Source organism: Aphis gossypii, chromosome X (assembly GCF_020184175.1).
Source record: "Aphis gossypii isolate Hap1 chromosome X, ASM2018417v2, whole genome shotgun sequence".
Taxonomy (NCBI): domain Eukaryota; kingdom Metazoa; phylum Arthropoda; class Insecta; order Hemiptera; family Aphididae; genus Aphis; species Aphis gossypii.
Genome location: NC_065533.1, coordinates 51,403,834 through 51,427,252, shown reverse-complemented (window position 1 = coordinate 51,427,252; position 23,419 = coordinate 51,403,834). Strand labels below are relative to the sequence as shown.

Here is a 23,419-nt window from a genome sequence, read left to right as displayed (position 1 = left end):
ATATAAATAAATATATTATCTATCTTATTTTTAACTTGTCAATAATCGATTTGTTTAAAATGGAAAATTACAAAATTGTAATTTATTTATTTAGGAATTTGTTTTAATATAATATGGAAAAAAAGAAATTAAAAAATATGTATTGCTGTGTATACATTTAAAAATTATTATTGAGATCAAACAATTAATAAGATATTATATATCTACTCTTATTACGATTAATCTGTAAAAAATGACATACCTATCTATGATAGAGATAATCATGTATTTATACTTAAAAAGGCCGGTCAATGAAGTATACTACTGTACTGATTATCAAGTGTATTATCGAGCACTGTAACAGATTTTTTAATTTTCAATTCAGTGATATACCATTATTATACGAAAAATAATTCTGAGTGGAAACGGTCTTTCAGCCTTTATTAGTTATTATTACTATAAGTTTATAGCATGAAAAGTTTTTTGATATAGTTATATTAATGATAAACCATTTAATTTCCTATTATTATTATGGTAGGCTTATTAATTTTTTTCCGAAAACATTGAATTCATCATATTATTATTAGTACCTATTAAATTATAATTACTATATATATACTACTCACCTTACATAAAACAGTATGAATAGATTTATAGTAAACTAGATAATATTTTAAAATTAATCAACATATTTTTAGGCATATTTTTATTTTCATTATTTTATAGCAAAATGTAAAAATAATAATTTATATTAATAGTAATTTTTTTAAATCCCCATGAATAACATTTTCAAATTATAACAAAATAATTAACATTTTTAATCAAAATATATTATTTCGTCCAAATTTAAACATTGTAGGTAAATCTGTACAGACAGATGTGTTTTTTTTAAATTTTTTAGTTCCATATGAATATATTATAAGAAACTTCGTATTGAATTATAAAACCTTAGCTATAATAATTAAAGGTTTGGTAAATTTTTTAAAACAAAATAATAGTAGTTTGTAAAATGTTCGTTATTTTGTAGTATTATTATTGAAATAATTTATTCAATTTTGAACTACGATAGGTTGATTAATTTTTGGCTAAAATATTCTATTTATTCTATTAATAGAATGTTTTGTTTATTTTATCCAATTTTCTATAATAAACTACTTAAAAAATTAAAAATTAATCCATTTTTTGATCTATTTATCATGTAGATATATTATAAAAATACCTAATAATAAACACGTATAATTTTTTTCAATACATTATCATCGCTCCGTTCAAAGTCTAAAATGTACACAATGAATTATTATCATTTAAAAAAATACTAACTAGGATTAAGTTAATTCAAAATTTTTACTTTGGACATTTAAAATATATTCAATTAAACATTTTATGTTTTGTCGCCCTATATGTTCTATCTCTATGCTGTAAAGTTATCTTTGAACATTAATGACTTTTAATTTTTTTTTTTTTTTAACTTGTTTCTTATTTTACAAAAGTATAGATGATACTTAATGATTTAAAAACTTCTAAATGTATTTATTTTTTTAAATATGAAAATGTTATAAAGTACAATAAAAAACATAACATTTCATATATTTATGTAATAGTATCTATTTTAATTTTTATTGAACTAGAAATATAGTTTATTATAAAGAAATGCACTTAAATTTTTAAATGAGTTTTAATTTTAATTTTGAAATAATTGCTGAACTTTATATTATTTTCTACTATCAATTTTTAGACAAGTAATTAAATAATGTATTATTTGTTATTAAAATGGGTGGTCTCATAAGTGGCCCGGGGTCGAATTTTAAAATTTTCCACTATTCTATAAAATTTGAAAATTAGATTTTGTATTTTAGTTACCACCTTAATTATAATATTTTTCCACTAATTTACTATCCGATACCTATTTAAGGGGGTTAATAGGGTGTATTATATCGAAAAAAATGACTTCATGGGAATAATTCTCAGGCTTTGTATATTGTCGGATTTTGGTAACTATACTTTTATTTGAAAGAAGAAGACTTCCTACAAGCCGCATCGAACTCCAAAGTTTATTTTATTCAAAAAAAAAAATATAATATAATTCGTACAACATTTTAAAATTGTATTATTTTTGAAGACATTTTATAAAATTTGAGATTAAAATATTGAAACACGGAGATTAATGCAGGCCGCAGAATATTACCCTCTATTAGTTAAAAAAAAAAATTATCAAATTTGGTTGATTCTACAGAACAGGATCCCTATTCCTCTAGAGCGTATTTTTGTGTACAAAATCGCATTGGAACATGACGCCTTAAAAATGTAGTTTAATAGTTTACTTTTTAACCATGGTATTTTAACAAACTTAACCAAAATGAAACGTGTTTTCATAATTTCTTCGAAATAAAGTGAAAATTTTAGCGTACATATCCCTTAATACATGTTTTAATTTGTAATTAGTATAAAATATACTAATATTTATGAAAATAATTAAGTAATGATGTCAAACATTTTACTTTTGAGAATATATTTTATTTGAATTATTTAGTATAACATAAAATGACACAAACATAACCTAAGTGCTTTTCGGTTTCCTTTATAAATTTAACATTTTAAGTTATAGTTTTATAACAGCGTAAAGTTAGATATAATTTACAATCAACAATTCAGAAGCCTTTTATATATTCTCCACCAACAATGATGAGGGGTGAGATATAAGGGTTATCACTATTGCCTTTGCTGTTATTGTATACATACTATATCTACCATATGTTCACTAATTCAGTAATTAGTGATCATGTAACTTTAATACTTGTGTGGCATATTTATAATGCATATTTTTTGATGTAACAGGCTTATCGTAATAACAAAAGGTATTGTTCAATATTTTAGAATCTGGATTTTAACATTTATATTAAAAAGCGACATATGAAAATGAAGTTCATTTTATAAAATGTCGGTTTACATATACATTTGTATAAAGTCGATAGTTTTGAGTCATAATAATAATTTGGAGCATTAATTTATTATTGTTTCACTACATGAACGCGTTTTTTCGTCTAAATATAGGAGTTAAAAATGATGACACGTATTTAGTAAATTGTTAATAATAATTGCTAACTATTATGTATATATATACATATATTATGCGAAAAATTCTATTAAATATTATGATATATTATTAATAATTTAGGTGTAAGTGTTTGATATTACGTCATGATAAATTTTAGAAATTAAAATATTAAAAACAGTTTTAAAGTTTAGAAGTATTTAATTAAAAGATCTATAGAAAATAAAAATGAATTTTTTTTTCAAAAGATGTCGATTTAAACTATGCATATTATACTCTATTCATATAATTTGTACGTTAAAAGTGTTTAATAATAAACAAATATATTTGAAATAACAATAAAAGATACGCACTGCGCACATATCGTGGCGTACTCGTGGGATGAGATAGGGATGATTATGGTCATTATATTAGTTTTTCTTGGTTAAGTGATTAAAACTATGTAGGTTTAACATAAAAATATTATATTTTCAATGTTATGGGTAAATAATTATTAAACAGTAATTTCAAATTGAATGACAAAGGAAACTAGAATTTACTAAACGCTGTGGCTATATAAAAAAAAAAGATAGCCAAGTGAAAAACACTCTGCTGTAAGCGTAAGTCAGGTCACTATAATTGATTTATTAAATTTGAATGCAATGATAGGTATCATTGTATACGAAAAACGATTCTGAACGGAGATGGTTTGTCAGCCTAGGATATATATTTTCCATAGAGTGATGAAAAAGATGGTTTATGTTATAAAGAACTTAATACTAAAAAATTAAATCTTGTACAGATAACGCCAATTGTTTAAATAACTGGTGTAAGTATGTTTCAAGTTTCTATGACTAGTAATTTTCAACTTTATATAAATCTAAAATTATTTGATTGTAAATAATTGTTATTTTACATGTGAATATTTTATTTCATAATGATTTAAATTTAAGATAAAATATTTTTGAAAAATAAATAAATATAATATAAAAATAAAAAAATATACTTAAATATTTTTAAGTATTTTGACTTAGTCAAAAAAATTTTATCGATATTTATAAAAAAAAAAAAACTAAACAAAAACGAATATTTTAAAAATCTTTAATAGCCTTAAAGTAAGAGAAATATTTTGAAAATTAATTTGTGTTAAGAAAATGCCAATCTAAATAATTAGTGAAATTTCCAAGTATTCACGACATATTTTTGTATAATAACAAATATTTAAATTCGTTTGAGGATAAATCATTATCGTAACTTATGCGATTTCGTAAACATTTAAAATTCAGACGCTCTTATAATTGTTACCTATAATGACGTTTTGAGTTTTCACTTTATCTAGCTATTTGAAAGAAAACTTATGGAAAACTTAGTGCTTGAATTTTTTAAATTTAGATTTAAATCCAAAAAATTGTATGCATTTTTAACTACAAAATTACCAGCAAATTTTCACGATTTTTACATTTGTCGTAAAAATTTAAACTTTAAATACTGATAAAAAAAATTGTGAAAAACTACGATAAAAACTAGTTATAAGAAATCTTGTAGGTATCAAATTTTCAAGTTTTTTTGGGCATTCAACATTTTATTATCGACATTTCAAAAAAAAATAAAAAAATATACTTAAAAAAATCAAAAATTTCAGTTGTCTATAAAGAGCTCAGAAGAAGCCAAAATATTTTGAAAAATTAACCGTGTATAGATAACTCTACTACAAACATTTGGGTGAAATTTTCAAGTATTTACAGTGATTAGCTTTTGAGTTACAACAATGTATAAAAATCGATTTTGTTAAAAACTGGTTTTATGTAAAAATGTCCGTTTTCCATAACTTTTTTGTTGTTTTTCTCGTTATTTTTGAAAACTACCAGAAACTTCTTACTTGTGACCTCTATAATGCACATCACTAAGAATATTCAATTCACCATCAGAAACCACTCTTGAAGTTTTAAATTGAAGCATTATATCAACAAGTTATGATAATCACAGACACAGACACACACATCATTATAAAATCAATACATTCCTCACTCCGTAGTCCGTTTAAAATCTAAAGCATCTCGTTTATTTTATTTGTAATTTTATATAGTACAGTAATTAATAAGAAAATATAATTAAATATTACATTAATCCTAATAAGAATCCGCACCTCTTACAAAAATACTTATCATATACACTACTGCAGGCACATCTTATTTTATTTTTTTCATTAATAATTCTATAAAAATAAAAATATATTTTGTGTAATATAACTCTTAGAAAGGCGATCTTAGACTAACCTTCCCTAACTCTCACTCACCTATTAAATGTTAACGACGAGTAGATAATATTATTTTATTATACGTTACACTATTTTACTATGTGTTGTAAATCACAAAAAATAACACATAAAACGACTGCAAACAAGTTGTGTCCCTATGTTTTTTCGGATTACTCACAAGTTTGTTATAATTAGAGCATACATTAAAAAATTATCAAATATGCATTTAAAAATATACACTTATGCACAATAAATTAAAAATATGCAGTTAAATATGCCCTCAAAATAATTAATACACTAAAATGAATAGCTTTAAAAATTATATTTTTTCTTTAAATATTTAATTTTAATAATTTTATATTATTTCTCTATAAGTTTTAACTAAATTTGATATCACTTTATTGTAATCGAATTTACAGATTTAATTAAGAGAAAATGAGGCTCTATCGTCTTTATGAGAAATTATATGGAAAAAGTTAAATACAATAATTTGTGTCCTTAAACGTGAAAAATATTTACCAAAGTACATGATTTTCGAAAAACCCTTCAAAATATGCACTATAAACTTAAAATGTGCTCTTATAATCAAAAAATATGTCCTTTAAACCTAAAAGTGTCAAAATATGCAAAAATATTCATTAAAAACTCCAAGTTTTGGTCACAACATCGTGAAATGTATTGTGTACTTACTCTGCATACGAAAAATTAACCAGATAAAATATGCGAGTGCATGAAAGTCCTATTTATATTTTATAGACTTATAATTAATACAAATAAAAAGTAAAAATAATTAAATTATTAGTTTTAATAAAATTACATACCTATTAGATAAAAATTTAAACGACCGTTTTTATAAATTCAAATTACGAAATTTGTTCATTCTTATATGCATTTAATTTTTGACAAAGAAATAAATGATTTCACGTGTTGTCTTTGATAATTGTCCAAAATTTCTAGTTTTAATGTAAACGTCACATTGCAAATTCTTTATCACTTCAGTAAATTTAAATATATTTGAATGGCTTGAAAAAAATATAGAATTATATTTCGAGTAAAATTTTTACAACTATTAGTCATTAGTTGTGCACTTGTGCGTAGTATTGAATTTAATGACTACACAAGGAGAAAATAAAGCATAATTCATGACATAGTTATCCATTAATTAACATACAACAAAGCAAATTTTTGTTCAGCTGAATCAATTTTATTCTGTTAGCTTTAATACTAGAGTAAACTTACCTATTATCAAATTTAAGGTAAGAATAATATTATCTAGATCATATTCTAATAGGCATTTATTGATATTTTAATTTTGAAGTGCGAGTTAGGAGCATTTTAAAGTTTAAATATTTTACATAACTATAACTCACTTAAAAATTAAAATATCAATAAAAGCTTACGAGATGATCAAGACAATATTGTTAAATTCAAGTTTTATAATAGGTAAATTTACTATATTATTAAAATTTAAAACTAATATCATAAACTTGATTCCGCTGAACGAATATTTGCTATGTTGTATGTATGTAAGACGGAGACAGCACATACAGGTGTGGCGTCCTCTTAGCTGCGCATAAAACAAAACAACTTAAATATTGTTTAAGTTATTATGTCTATAGATGGTCGCACAGGGTTTGTCTTGTTCAATAAACAGGAAGATTTTCGCAGATACAAAACACAATTTTATTTGGTTGATTTACAAACATTAGAATTCATGCGTAAAATTGTTGTATCAACAACGAAACATTTTGAGAGGTTATGATCATTGATATAGGTAGTAAAAACTGTTTATATATCTGATAAAAAACGTCAAAAAAAAAAAAAAAATGTTCTATATATTTTGTTAATAATTAAATAATCAATTTTTGTTGAAATCTTCAATTGCTTTTTATTCACTATTCTTAACACTTTATAATCGTACTATAAAACGATGTAATCGTATGGAAAATATTTATTATTATGCTAAAAACGTACTTTTTTTATTTTAAAAATAAGTAATTCAAAACGTAGGTACTTAAGTATTATATTTTATTATATTTATTATTAAACTGTATATTTTAGGGCACCCACGGAAAACAGAATCTCGCTGTGATACAATCATGGATTGATCGGATGGACGAAACACTGAAACATCATAAGAAGTTGCAGCAGGAAGAAATCTGGTCACGAGTTCTCCAATGATTTAGGTACCACTGTACCAGCTAGCATGTAACAAACGTTATACCATTACACTTTAAACATTATATGAGTTATATAACTACATGAACCCTGATTAATCAGTTTTCGAAGTAATTATTGTTTTGCTCAGGGCGTAGCGTGCATGTAAGCACTGTAAGCACTGCTTACACTTTAAATCAAAGGAAAAATAAATTTGATCAATCACGACTAATAGGTACATAATGAATGATTTTCAAAATGTTATTTTTATTTATACAATATTTAAGTGATAGGCTTATGGCTGTTAGTGGTTTTTGTAATTCTTTTATTTGTGTCGTACGCTGTCTACTGATTACCAACTATTTTGGGAAAATCATCGATTGTAGGTCTATTTTTAATGTATTCTGTATTATGTTAACTGTATAATCATAATACGATATGCAGTGTAACACATTCTGAAATTGCTTACGCGCAACTGTTGTTTTCGAATAACCTATAATGCCATAGAGCCATAGAAGGGGTCACGTATTTAACTAGCGTTTGTAAGCACATTTGATTTTGCTTACGCTAGAAACAAGGAGCGACCAGCACGTAGTCCGATGCGATGTAATATGTAAACTATAGTCGTTTTTACGTACACTGTCACTGGAATCCGCCTAATAGACTTGAAGTGTTATACATTTTTCAATTTCTTTATTTTCTCGAATTTATAACATGGATTCATTGGCAATTTAAATTTAAATGATAATAATTATTGTAAATGTATTATTGAACAATTGTTACAAAAATCTTTTGGAACTTACTTATTTTCTGAAAAACAAAATATTATAAATAAGGGAAGACTTACTCCAAAAGTTCAAAATTTAAAATAAAAAAATAAAAAAACTTTTCGATATTTTTTAATTCATCCTATTACGATTCAAATAAATGGTTATCTGCTTGTGAAAAATCTCAAAAACTTTACTGTTGGCCTTGTATTTTATTTTCACGTGAATAAAACGTTTGGTCAAAATTTGGTTTTGATAATTTAAATAATTATCATAATTTGAAACATCGTCATGAAACAAATCGTTCACTTATTGAATATTAAATCACTTTAAAAAAATTTGGTAATGTTAAAATCGAAACATGTTTAAGCGAAGCTTATAAAATAAGTATTGAAAAACATAACGAAACAATAAAAAATAACCGTTATGTTGTTAGCCTTTAATTTACAATTAGGTATTTAGGTATAGTACCTATATTCTAATCATTTTTGAAAAAAAAATTTCCCTGCTTACATTTTTTTAATATCCACGCCACGCCACTGAGTCTTTTGCTGCAGATAAATTGTGCAAAAATTGGCAAATAGTTTTAAGACATATAAAGCCGTCATCATTATTATGATATTAAATCAAAGGCAATTCATTTTATGTAGTTCACATGTTTGTAAATAATTATAGACTAAATGTGTAAGACGTCAAGTATTTATTAGCATTCGAAACGTTAGAAACATAAATCGTTAAAATATTCAGAAAATAATAAAAACAATATAATAGGTAACAAAAACGCATTTAACATCAATATTAATGAAATATATAATAATTACATAATAATTCTGCACCTTTTAATAAGAAATTCGCTTTTTATTTTAAAACTTTAATCCTTAAATTACAGTGTCTCACACAAACACATAAATACAGGAGAGTTGGCATTAATTAGTAAGTTAACTCAATCGAACTCCGATGTTAACTGGTTAATTAGTTTACGCGAATAATACGTTAATAATCAATTAGTAAATATAAAGTTTATTTTTTTCTCCGTGCCAAATGAAACGCTAATAGAATTTAGTTTTAATAAGACATACATTTTAAAGTCTATTATATACTTCAGTAAACTCTACTTAATTGTATGCATTGCGAAGACTTAAAGACACATTAAACGAATATATTAGATTTAGTTCAATTTTTATTTTTAAATCTTTGTGATTATACCTATATTATTCAATAATTTTAGAGACATTTCCACAAACAAAAATAAAATACAAATACAAACAGTAACAGTTAATAGCATTTACATTCCGCCTATGGAACAACTGCAAACTGTTTCGATGTATAATTTATTTATTCTTAACAAATAATAATAATGAAGTCATTTAAAAGTAAAATTATAATAATGTAGAAATAATTGATATAATATTGTCACATTCGTAAAAACGATTCTTAGTTTAGATAATCTATTTTATACACAGTTTAAAGGATTTCCGCACGTTAGAATATTGTAGTTCATAGGTACGCCAATTAAGTTCCAATACAACTCCAATAATGGAAATTTAAGTTTTTTCCTTACAAAAATCATTCGTGCTGTATACAAAATAAACTCCCCGATACAGATTATTATAAGTTTCCCAATATCCTTCACACACACCCAAAAAAAAAAAAAAAACTAATAATAATAAAAATTGTAATTATATTGTTGTACCTAGTGCTTATAATATGGAGTTTACCTAATTACCTATAATATTAAATCATTTTACTCATAATATGTTTTATTTATGATTAATAATCGACAAAATGTAATTTCAAATATGTTTGAAAAATATCTACGAGGTTAACTTATTTTCAACACACAGATATACTGACAACAAATTCACATTTTTGTTACTTTTTCAAATATATTGGGTATAACTATATTTCCAAAGAATTTTGGTAGTGAAACCTTAATAAAAATGTTAATGTCGAAATCATCAAATATACGTTAATTTATCTACGGCACAGTAAGGTTTAGTAACCTATATTATAAAGTTTTTATTAATATAATTGGAATAAATATCATTTATTGCTATAGGACACATTATTATTATTTTGTGTTAAATACAATAATAAATATTTTTATTAACTTTAAAAATTTTATCAAGCGCAAAAATATATTTTAATCATTTTAAAGATAGAAACCAACATAAATAAAGTGTTTGTTCCAAAAATAAAAATAAATATAATTTAATTGACAATACTTAAAAGAATAGTGGTCTTACAATTGTGTGAATAAAATATTTTTATGTTTCAATAATAAAAAAATACGGTAGACTCTCGTTAGTCGTTATGTCGAATTTCAAGGGGGGCAAGTAAAAGAAGATATCTAGTTTTATTAAAAAAAATTTTAAAAATTTAAAAATAATAGTACGAATAATACAAATGCTTAAAATACAATATAATACTTAAAATATTTAAATAACTGAAATGACTGAATAATAATTTTTTTTTTAAATCTGTCATTAAAGTTCGCTTAATATTACTTTGTCTGACAAGATGTCTTCCAAATTAGATAATGCAGAAAAAGCCTTATGTTTTATATTTGTTGTTGTAAGTATGTTTGGCTTGTTCAATTGTAACTTCAAAAGTGATTTCCTTCTCATTTTGTGATCCAAAATCGATCTAGCTGGGATTAACAATGGTAAAAATATTATTTGTGTACCTACTCGAGATAACGAAAAACGATTGATTTTATATCGAGTTATATCGAGAGAAAGACGTTATTAAGTGTAATGGTAGTTTCGAGGGGAATTTATTGTAATTCGAAATAACAAAAAATTAGAATTTACTGTACTTATAATTTATAATTACTTATAAAATTTAATTTTATAGTTTTTATCGATCGACGTTAATTATAAACTAATTATACGATGACAAATGATACCTATGTAACAAAATTGCATAATATTTTAATACAAAAGATACTAATCGTAAATATAACACTAACCACTTATAAAAATTTGTTGATAATATCTCACTTTTTTGAATTATTGGAAAAGATTCCCTAGCTAAAATTCTATGTATTTTCATAATGTATCCCTAAAAACTTCAGACATTTTTTTAAATAACTTCTATAAAGATTTATCTGATTTAAGTAATATTTATTTGTGATAAAATTCATAATTACATAATGCGAAATATTAAGCTTTTAGATAATTTTTTCTATTCATAAAGTGCTTTTATAAAATTAAAAAATAAATTCGAGTATATATGTCATATAAGTTAACAATACATATTATTATTCAATCAGTTAAAATTATAATTTATTAACAATAAAGACTTATAAAGACTGTAAACTTTAAGTTTTGACCTGTTATACAATGTCATGTTATTTTTATTGAAACGTTGTGGTTTTACAATTTATTTCAACATTTACATATATATTTACAATAACATTTATATTTTACATTTAAAATGATTAGATATAATTAAATGGATAAACCAGTCTCACGGATGAAGGATAATATTTGTATTATAGCAATTTTAGAATTGAGAATAGAAGGTAAAGTTGGTTGGATGTTTTGAGGTTTTAAAAAATTAAAAAGAGTTAAACGATCATAGGATAATGAGGGGCAGCTGAAGATGATATGGGAGAGGTCGCAAATTATCTCTTCGGAGTGTGTAGTACAGTAAGGGGAATCGTTTAGAGAGAGTTTATAGGAATAAGAAGTTTTATCATATTCTTAAAGATATTATTATATCATACTGTTATTTTATTATGCTTTAAATAGTTATTGTCTTTTATTACATTTTGATTTTTATTAGCAATAATACATTGTATTATAATGTAAAATATATTTAATTAATTAGATTAGCTAAAATTTTATTATAAATACAAAATAACCTGAAGTCACTCTACTGTATAGTAAGTTTCAAGTGTACTTTTTTATCAAGTAGGCCATTCATAGACATTGTGTCAAATTTGAATTTATTACAAAAAAAATTCAATACCAATTGTTGACGATGAGTAGAACTTTATTTTAAGAATATTTTATAATATATTTATATAACACGCTTTAAGCTGTTTATGTCATAAGCGTCACATATATTAAATAATAATTTTAATAAAAACTAAAAAATATAAAATATCTATAAACAACACGAAATATTTTTAAAATTATACAATTAATAGAAAATACTAATAATAATGTTTGATGAAAACTCTAAGTCTGAAAAACGGGTTTTGCATAAATATTTCTGTTTTTCAATCATTTTTATTTATTTTTCCGTACCTATTATTAAAAAAAAAAAAAATACTATTTATTTTTTACCTCCAAAGTACAAACTACATAAATATGATTTTCTATCAAAACAACCTTAAATATTGTAAAGATAAGCAAAGTTTCTTCAGATGTAAACAAACTATATATAATTTAAAAAGAATATATTATTGTAATTTATAGCCATATAGGTACCAATGTCATCATATTTGAACAAAATGTGTTTAAATTTTAATAACAGTCAAATTAATTTATTTACGACACTGCAGTTATTATAATGATTTATTTTTAGAATCTTATTTCAAACTAAGTTATTAAAAGCTCAACTATATTTTGAATAAAAACCTAGTTCTTATTGGGCCGTGGGCATGTTTTCTCACTAAATATAGTTAATAGTATTTATCTAATTTACAAATTTACAAATTAATGAAGTTTATTGTAAAAACGTTAAGCTTTCCATTTTCAATAAAAATATATTTTTAAGAAAACAAGCATTAAATTCTACTCAAAAATATAAATTCCATTTCGAACCGTTTTTTCTTTAATATTTAAAGCTGCCGGTACTTAATAAAATAATAGTTTAAAAAAAAAATTAAAAGGAACAAAGTATAATACTATAGACGTTAGTTGAACTTTTTTAATTTTGTAATTAATATTTCATGATGTTTTAATGTTTAGATCAGTGGTTCCCAAACTTTTGACACTGCAGTTCACTTTGAAAACTTTCGATACATCATGGACCACCATATATTTTAGACCTTATTTTTTCTCATAATCAAAAATAAATTTTTTCACACATTAATTTTGGAATTTAGATTTTGAATAAATAATATACAGTGAAAATCCGTATAGCTGACATATAATATTGTTTACTACTGTTCAAGTTTAAGTAAAAGTTTTAAATTTATTAACAATTGAACATTTGAACACAAATTACTATTAAAAAAAATATATAGGTATCATATTATTTTTTCGAAAATTAATTTATAAAAACAAGTTAATGTGATTTTTGAAAAAAAATTGTGTTCTAATTTTATTATAATATTAATTTTTAGGTAATTTAACATAGTACAAAATTCATTTCAACATCGGGGGGGGCCAAACCCCCCCCCAGGTACGGCCTTGCACAATTCAGTACTCTATTTTCATATCAAATTACTCATAGATAATATAATTAAAATATGTAAATTGCAATTCAGTTAATATAATTATTCATATATTACAAATCAGATGTTATAAAATTTTAATCATTTATTGGTGAACACTTATCAGACCAAAGGGGTTTCCAAACTTGTTTTATTGGCTAAAACTTATTTGCACACAATGTATTCACAAAAAATAGAAACTTTTTTTTTTGGAGAAATTTAACTATGCGTAGGGTGTTCATTAACTACATGGTGCGTACTTATATATCTCTCGACATTTTCGAATTGGTCACTAATGGTGAAATTTATTACACATACAACATTTTCAATTACTTTTTATAAGGCTTAGCATTTTCTGTATAATCATAATATTCTAGTGTCATAGATGGGGGAATTAAAAATGCTGCTTGATCTATTTAATTTAACATAACTTTTACATTATATTCAAGACATATTTACAACTTTTTGATTAAAAAAAAATAAATTTTATCACAACTAAAATAATTTTTTAATCAAGTCATATGATATAATAATAATAATAATAATAATAATATAAGAAAAATATAGTTAATAATAAATATAAATATAATTGTCTTTAAAATAATTTTAAGTAGGTACCTACATATTTATTATTATTTGATATACACATTAGCATTGAAAATATTAAAATATCAATTTTTATAGATTTATAATTAGAATATATTATTTTCATACGACTTTGTTTTTCAATATTTTTCTCCTACCCATATAAGTATTTTATTTATTTTTTTTTTCATACACAAATTTTTAATCAGTATCGACTTAAATTTTCTTTAGCACCTACTTCAATAATTTGATGAATATGATTGTGGGAAGTATAAAATTGACTATTGAAGTACAATTAACATTTTTTAGCTCTGTTCGTTGTTCTTGTACTATTGTCTGGTTCACTAGTCCACAATTATTCTGACCCAAAATTATGATCAAAACCAAAATAATTTTTTATTAAATAGTCAGAAAAATTTATACTTATGTTGCATGGACCTTGGAGCTATTGAGATTATTTTACATTGTTTGGTTTTAAATAAGGTAGACCGAAAAACTAATTAAACTACTTTCCAATTTCAGAATTAATTTTCCAGTATTTTTTTAATAATAGATGAAAACTGATGGGAAACTACGATTGAAAATAAATTGTATGCTATAAAAGTCTACGGACACTCAGTACACCCAAAATTATATATTTTTGTTGTATTTATAGTTCATAATTTTGTGCACAAACAAGTCTCCACCGTTTTACTCAAGAATCATATCTTATCAAAAGCTTTTAGCTGGCCAAAAGTATATGAACACATATCATTTTTTATTTTATAGAAATGTAGGTATATCCTTAAAATTATTTTTATGATATACTTCATTATATTTAGTATTAGTTTTAATAATAATTCATTGATTGTAAATTTTAGATTCTGAATAAAGTAATGAATGTATTAGTTGTTAGAAGTCAAAAGTAAACATTTTCCAGAAGTTTTCAGGAAAACAAAAAAAAAAAAAAGCGGGCAAGTGAGTACCGCTCTGCTGTACATTAGGTGCCGTATGGATCATTATTATATATTATAGGAGTGTTAAATTTGAATCCAATGATAGTTATCATTGTATACGAAAAACGATTCTGAACGAAGATGATTTGTCAGCCTAGGATATAATTTCTAGTGGTTGGTAAAAAAGGTGGTTTAAAAAAACCAGCTTATATTAAAAAATATTTTGAAAATTAAATCACGTAAAGAAAACTCGAATCTTAATAACTGGTAAAATTTTCAAGTATCTACGACTTATACTTTTTGAATAATAACAAATATTTAAAATCGTTTGAGGATAAATCGTTATCGTTACGCGATTTCGTTAAAATTTAAAATTCAAACGCACTTAAAATTTTTCCTATAATGATGCTTCGAGTTTTCTCTATAGCTACTTGAATGAAAACTTATGGAAAACTTAGTGTTGTATTTTTAATCCTTAGTTATAAACACAAAAAATTTTATGATTTTTCAACTTCAAATATTTCGCAAATATTCATAATTTTGACGAATTTTCGTCAAAATTAGAACTTCAAATGCTAATAAAAAAAAATTGTGCCTATGTATTCTTATAATTTTTTAATCGCTATAAGAATAACATATGAGGAACTTTGTATTAAATTTTCAAGTATTTTGATAGGGCCAAAAAAATTTTTATCGACACTTCAAAAATATTTTTTCAGAAAAATTGAAAATTTCAGTTGTCTATAAATAGCTCAAAAAAAGTCAAAATATTTTGAAATTTAAATCACGTAAAGAAAACGCGAATCTTAATAACTGGTAAAATTTTCAAGTATCTACGACTTATACTTTTTGAATAATAACAAATATCAAAAATCGTTTGAGGCTAAACTGTTATTTAACGCGGTTTTCATAAAAATTTAAATTTCAAACACTCATAAAAATTTTTTGTCTGAATCCGGTAGAGTTTTTTTTACAGATATTTGAAGAAAAATGTATGGAGAACCTTGTACCAAATTTTCAAAACTTAGTTATAAAAGAAAAAAATTTTATGGTTTTTCAACTTCAAAATTACTTGCAAATTTTCACGTTTTCGACAGATTTCGTAAAAATTTGAACTAAAAACGCTTATAAAAAAAAATTGTGACTAACGATTTTTAATTTTTTTTAGCTACATTAAAAACAACTTATAAGGAACCTTGTATTAAATTTTCAAAACTTTTTGGTCATCCAAAAAATTTTTATCGACACTTAAAAAAAAATTTCTCAAAAAAATCGAAAATTTCAGTGGTCTATAAATAACTCAAAAAAAGTCAAAATTTTTTGAAAATTTAACTATATACAGATACCACTGACATAACCATTTGGTGAAAATTTCAAGTGTTTTCAGCGATTAGTTTTTGAATTACAACCATAAAAAAAAATCGATTTGGTCGAAAACTGGTTTTGCGTAAAAATTGCCGTTTTTCCGTCATTTTTTTTTGGTTTTTCTCGATTTTTTTGAAAACTGTTGGAAAATGTTAGCTTTTTACCTCTATAATGCACCAAGGATATTCACTTTTACATCGGAAACCACCCCCATAGTTTGAAATTGGAGCATTATTTCGACTAGTTATGCTGTACACAGACACAAAAAAAAAAAAAAAAAAAAAAAAAAAAAAAAAAAAAAACATACATCATTGTAAAAACAATACATTCTTCACTCCGTTCAGAATCTAAAAAAGCGGGCAAGTGAGTACCGCTCTGCTGTACATTAGGTGCCGTATGGATCATTATTATATATTATAGGAGTGTTAAATTTGAATCCAACGATAGTTATCATTGTATACGAAAAACGATTCTGAACGAAGATGATTTGTCGGCCTAGGATATAATTTCCAGTTGTTGGTGAAAAAGGTGGTTTATGTTTTAATGGCCTGAATACACCAAAATTTAAGTTATTTTATAATTATTGTAAACTAAACTTATGAAAAATCTTGTATTAAATTTTCAACTCTTAGCTACCTATACAAACATTTTTATGAATTATACCTACAAAATAATTTGCAAATATTCATAATTTTAACGAATTTTCGTCAAAATTTGAACTTCAAATGCCAATAAAAAAAAATTGCGCCTATGTATTCTTATAATTTTTTAATCACTATAATAATAACTATGAGGAACTTTGCATAAAATTTTCAAGTATTTTGATAGGGCCAAAAAAATTTTATCGACACTTCAAAAAAAAATTTTCAGAAAAATTGAAAATATCAGTTGTCTATAAATAGCTCAAAAAAAGTCAAAATATTTTTAACACTCATAAAAATTTTTTGTCTGAATCCGGTAGAGTTTTTTTTACAGATATTTGAAGAAAAATGTGTGGAGAACCTTGTACCAAATTTTCAAAACTTAGTTATAAAAGAAAAAAATTTTATGATTTTTCAACTTCAAAATTACTTGCAAATTTTCGCGTTTTCGACAGATTTCGTAAAAATTTGAACTATAAACGCTTATAAAAAAAAATTGTGACTAACGATTTTTAATTTTTTTTAGCTACAATAAAAACAACTCATAAGGAACCTTGTATTAAATTTTCAAAACTTTTTGGTCATCCAAAAATTTTTTATCGACACTTTAAAAAAAATTTCTCAAAAAAATCGAAAATTTCAGTGGTCTATAAATAACTCAAAAAAAGTCAAAATTTTTTGAAAATTTAACTATATACAGATACCACTGACATTAACATTTGGTGAAAATTTCAAGTATTTTCAGTGATTAGTTTTTGAATTATAACCATAAAAAAAAATCGATTTGTTCGAAAACTGGTTTTGCGTAAAAATTGCCGTTTTTCCGTCATTTTTTTTTTGTTTTTCTCGATTATTTTGAAAACTGTTGGAAAATGTTAACTTTTTACCTCTATAATGCACCAAGGACATTTAATTTTACATCGGAAACCACCCCCATAGTTTGAAATTGGAGCATTATTTCGACTAGTTATGCTGTACACAGACACAAAAAAAAAAAAAAAAACACACATCATTGTAAAATCAATACATTCATCACTTCGTTCAGAATCTAAAACCAGTGACGGAAAACGAAAATTTTTACGCAAAACCAGATTTTAACTCAAAAACTTATCACTGTAAATACTTGAAATTCTCACCAAATGCCTATTATCTATATATAAATAAATTTTCATAATATTTTAGCTTTTTTTGAGTTGTTTCTAGATAACTGAAATTTTCAATTTTTCTAAGTATTAGATTCTGAACGAAGTGATGAATGTATTGATTTTACAATGGTGTGTGTTTTTTTTTTTTTTTTTTTTTTTTTTTGTTTTTGTGTCTGTGTACAGCATAACTAGTCGAAATAATGCTCCAATTTCAAACAATGGGGGTGGTTTCCGATGTAAAAGTGAATATCCTTGGTGCATTATAGAGGTAAAAAGTTAACATTTTCCAACAGTTTTCAAAAAAATCGAGAAAAACAAAAAAAAAATGACGGAAAAACGGCAATTTTTACGCAAAACCAGTTTTCGACCAAATCGATTTTTTTTTATGGTTGTAATTCAAAAACTAATCACTGAAAATACTTGAAATTTTCACCAAATGTTAATGTCAGTAGTATCCGTATATAGTTAAATTTTCAAAAAATTTTGACTTTTTTTGAGTTATTTATAGACCACTGAAATTTTCGATTTTTTTGAGAAATTTTTTTTAAAGTGTCGATAAAAAATTTTTGGATGACCAAAAAGTTTTGAAAATTTAATACAAGGTTCCTTATGAGTTGTTTTTAATGTAGCTAAAAAAAATTAAAAATCGTTAGTCACAATTTTTTTTTATAAGCGTTTTTAGTTCAAATTTTTACGAAATCTGTCGAAAACGCGAAAATTTGCAAGTAATTTTGAAGTTGAAAAATCATAAAATTTTTTTCTTTTATAACTAAGTTTTGAAAATTTGGTACAAGGTTCTCCACACATTTTTCTTCAAATATCTGTAAAAAAAACTCTACCGGATTCAGACAAAAAATTTTTATGAGTGTTTGAAATTTAAATTTTTACAAAAACCGCGTTAAATAACGGTTTAGCCTCAAACGATTTTTGATATTTGTTATAATTCAAAAAGTATAAGTCGTAGATACTTGAAAATTTTACCAGTTATTAAGATTCGCGTTTTCTTTACGTGATTTAAATTTCAAAATATTTTGACTTTTTTTGAGCTATTTATAGACAACTGAAATTTTCAATTTTTCTGAAAAAATATTTTTGAAGTGTCGATAAAATTTTTTTGGCCCAATCAAAATACTTGAAAATTTAGTACAAAGTTCCTCATATGTTATTCTTATAGTGATTAAAAAATTATAAGAATACATAGGCACAATTTTTTTTTATTAGCATTTGAAGTTCAAATTTTGACGAAAATTCGTCAAAATTATGAATATTTGCGAAATATTTGAAGTTGAAAAATCATAAAATTTTTTGTGTTTATAACTAAGGATTAAAAATACAACACTAAGTTTTCCATAAGTTTACCTTCAAGTATCTATAGAGAAAACTCGAAGCATCATTATAGGAAAAATTTTAAGTGCGTTTGAATTTTAAATTTTAACGAAATAGCGTAACGATAACGATTTATCCTCAAACGATTTTAAATATTTGTTATTATTCAAAAAGTATAAGTCGTAGTTACTTGAAAATTTTACCAGTTATTAAGATTCGCGTTTTCTTTACGTGATTTAATTTTCAAAATATTTTTTAATATAAGCTGGTTTTTTTAAACCACCTTTTTTACCAACCACTAGAAATTATATCCTAGGCTGACAAATCATCTTCGTTCAGAATCGTTTTTCGTATACAATGATAACTATCATTGGATTCAAATTTAACACTCCTATAATATATAATAATGATCCATACGGCACCTAATGTACAGCAGAGCGGTACTCACTTGCCCACTTTTTTTTTTTTAAAGTGTTGATAAAAAAATTTTGGGTGCCAAAAAAAATTTGAACATTTAATACAAAGTTTCTTATAAGTTGTTCTTATTGAATTTAAAAAATATGTTAAAATTGCGTAAGTTGTAAAATGTCATAAGTTTTCCTTTAAATAACAATAAAGAAAACTGAAACGTCACTATAGAAAAACATTTTATGACTGTTATGAGAATCTAAATTTTAAAGTTTTACGAAATTGTGTAACGATTACGATTTATCCTCAAACGATTTTCAATACTTGTTATAATTAAAAAATGAAGTCGTAGATACTTGAAAATTTCACCAGTTATTTAGATTGGAAATTTCTTTACATAATTTAATGTTCAAAATATTTTGCTTATTTTAAGCCTGTTTATAAGCATTTGAAATATTCGTTTTTGTTTTTTTAAATATCGATAACATTTTTTTGGCTAACTCAAAATAATTGAAAATTGAATACAAAAATCTTCAATATTTAGTCTTACAATGATTTAAAAATTATAAGAATACTTAGGTACAGTTTTATTATTAGTTTTTGAATTTCAAATATTGACAAAATTTGTCTAAATCATGAATATTTGCAAATAATTTTGTAGCTAAAAATGTACAAACAATTTTGTATAAGAAGCTATTTATTGAAAATTTAATTCAAGATTTTCTATAAGTTAGGCTTAGTGCTTAAAGTAATTATAAAAGAAGTGGAGCGTAGGCAATTAAAAAAAAAATTTATCTAAACTTTTAAGAAATCAAATATTTAAAAAATAACGTAAAATAACTATGATTTTTAGTAAATTAACTTTAGATTTTTATTATAGTTAAAAATTACAAGTCGTAGAAATATGAAACATACACCAGTTGTTTAAATTGCCATTTCCTGCACATGATTTAATTTTGAGGTATTCAGATTATTAAAACATAAATCACCTTTTTCACCATCCAGTGGAAAATATATATCCTAGGTTGACAAATCATCTTCGCTTAGAATCGTTTTTCGTATAAAATGATACCTATTATTTCATTCAAATTTAACACACCCATTATAGTGACCTACTCTATATCTGAGGTCCATACGATATATCTTATTGTACAGCAAAGAGTTACCCTCTTGACTACCTTTATTTTCCTTTATTGTATTTCAAATAGAAATAATTAGATACTTCAAAATTTCACCAATTCTTTAGATTGGCATTTTCTTTACATAATTTAATTTTCAAAATATTTCGCTTATTTTAAGGATGTTTTAAGGCATTTGAAATATTTGGTTTTGTTTAGTTTTTTTTTTCATAGATATTGATAAAAAAATTTTGGCTGAGTCAAAATATTTGAAAATTTAATACTAAGTTCCTCATAACTCATATGTTAGTCTTATATTGATATTAAAAATCATAAGAATACATAAGCACAAGTTTTTTTTATCAGGCTTGATGTTTAAATATTGAAAAAAAATCATTAAAATCATGAATATTTGCAACTTATTTTGTAGTTATAATTCACATAAAAACTTGTGAAAAGAAATAAGAATTGAAAATTTAATAGAATATTTTCTTTAAATTTGGCTTACAATAATTATAAAAGAAATTGAGTGTTGGCCAATTAAAAATATTTTATCTTAAATTTAAAACATTATGAAATTAAATATCTACATGTAAAATAACAATTATTTACAATCAAATAATTTTAGATTTATGTTATAGCTGAACATTACTAGTCGTAGAAACTTGAAACATACCTTCACCAGTTGTTTAAATTGACATTTTCTGTACAAGATTTAATTTTGTTGTATACAGGGAAATATATATTATATACCCTAGGTAGGCTGACTAATCATCTCCGTTCAAAATCTTTTTTTGTATACAGTGATACCTTTCGAATTTAATACATACATTTTAGTGACCTACTATACAGCAGATCGTTACTCACTTGACCACCTTTTTTATTAATGACAAGTAGGATATTGATGTTTTTTTGCAAATACTTTTAGAGAATTGACGTTGTATGTTATTTAAATATTTATAATTCTTCGAAGACCGGCTAAAACTAGTTAGTGAGTCGCATTTAGCCCGAAGACTATAGTTTGGTCAAGGTATCACGAGTTTATAAAATTGATTCGTAAATAAATTCCAAATATTTACACGATATATATTATATTTCAGACTGATTTCAAGTAATTGATTCAGAATTGATTTAACCTCAATCCAAAATGAATTGTTTGAAAATTATAATTATAATTATAATTTTATACTAAAAAACACATTAGTTTGGCCAGTTTGGGTATTAGAAATAACTTTTCCCAAATATTTAAATTTTAATTTCTTAAGAAAATCTCTTTTGCACTGTAGACAAATATGTCAATTTACTTTGTATCATATTAATTAATAATTATTAACCGCTCTTTTGACTGATATAATATGATACACTTCACTATTTGATCGTGATTTAGAATATTGTGGATGTCGATAAAATTGTCAACATTTTATAATTTTAATCAAAAATAATTTCGAAAAACATGTTAGTATTTTTATGAGACTTAGTTGTAATTAAAAATTAAAATTGTATGTTTTATCGTAATATAATGATATTTTCTGTTGACAATTTATTTACGGAGTACCTACACAATGAAATTTAAAGTATTTTATACTATATATTTTATCATTAATCATTAATCAAGATATATATTTTATTATAATATTAAAAATTCAATAACCTATATAAAAATGTGAATAATTTATGTTTATTTTTTTAAAGTGTTTCAAGTCTAACTCTGAAGCGGATGGAATGATACTAATGTCAAGTTTAAAAATTGGTATCACAACCTTGTAACAAGAAGAGCAAATTCTCAGCACAAAGTCTTTTGCATCATACAAAACTATTAAACAGCTGTTATATTATATCTATTTATTTTAATTATTTTTAAGTAACTTTTAAGTTTATAATTTATATAAATTTTAATTAAGTTTAATTTAATTAAATCAAAGATAGTAAATAATTTAAAAAGTTTTTTTTTTCAATCATTGTAATCAATGCTGGATTTAAATCTCAGGGGGCCAAAATGCAATTATAAGTGTCGGATTCCCTTTAATTTTTTTTTTTTTTTTTAACTTATTTATACCACGGATTAATTATTTATTTGTTCATTATTCGGTAATATTAAATACTCATGTATTCCTTTAAATTAAATCACAAGTAGAGATAAAATGAAAAAAAATTTAGAATAAACGGGTGCGAGTAATTTGTTAAATTAATTATTTTTTGGGCATTATTTAATATTCTTAATAATTGATTACTATGCTTTATACAGTTAGTACATCTAGAACACCAGCCAAAGGCGTCTAAAACAATTTCAGCCTCGAATGTCTGTTATATTTCACC

At 23.9% G+C, this 23,419-nt stretch overlaps 2 protein-coding genes across 4 annotated transcripts in view; one reads left to right on the top strand and one right to left on the bottom strand.

Annotated features, from left to right (window-relative positions):
• Positions 1 to 22,930, top strand: part of LOC114130322 (uncharacterized) — a 42,742-nt gene extending 19,812 nt beyond the window's left edge. The window contains exons 4-6 of one of the 2 annotated variants that reach the window (XR_007605630.1): positions 7,329 to 7,453; positions 14,821 to 14,937; positions 22,796 to 22,890. Coding sequence is in view for 1 of the 2 variants with exons in the window: in XM_050205734.1 (XP_050061691.1) it covers positions 7,329 to 7,448 (120 nt within the window). In the remaining variant the exon portion in view is untranslated. Of the gene's footprint in view, positions 1 to 7,328; positions 7,454 to 14,820; positions 14,938 to 22,795 lie in introns of both variants that reach the window. The other variant, XM_050205734.1, reaches the window with a different exon arrangement.
• The window catches only part of LOC114125355 (two pore potassium channel protein sup-9-like), a 107,351-nt gene that overhangs the window by 71,683 nt on the left and 12,249 nt on the right, over positions 1 to 23,419 (bottom strand). The window lies entirely within an intron of this gene.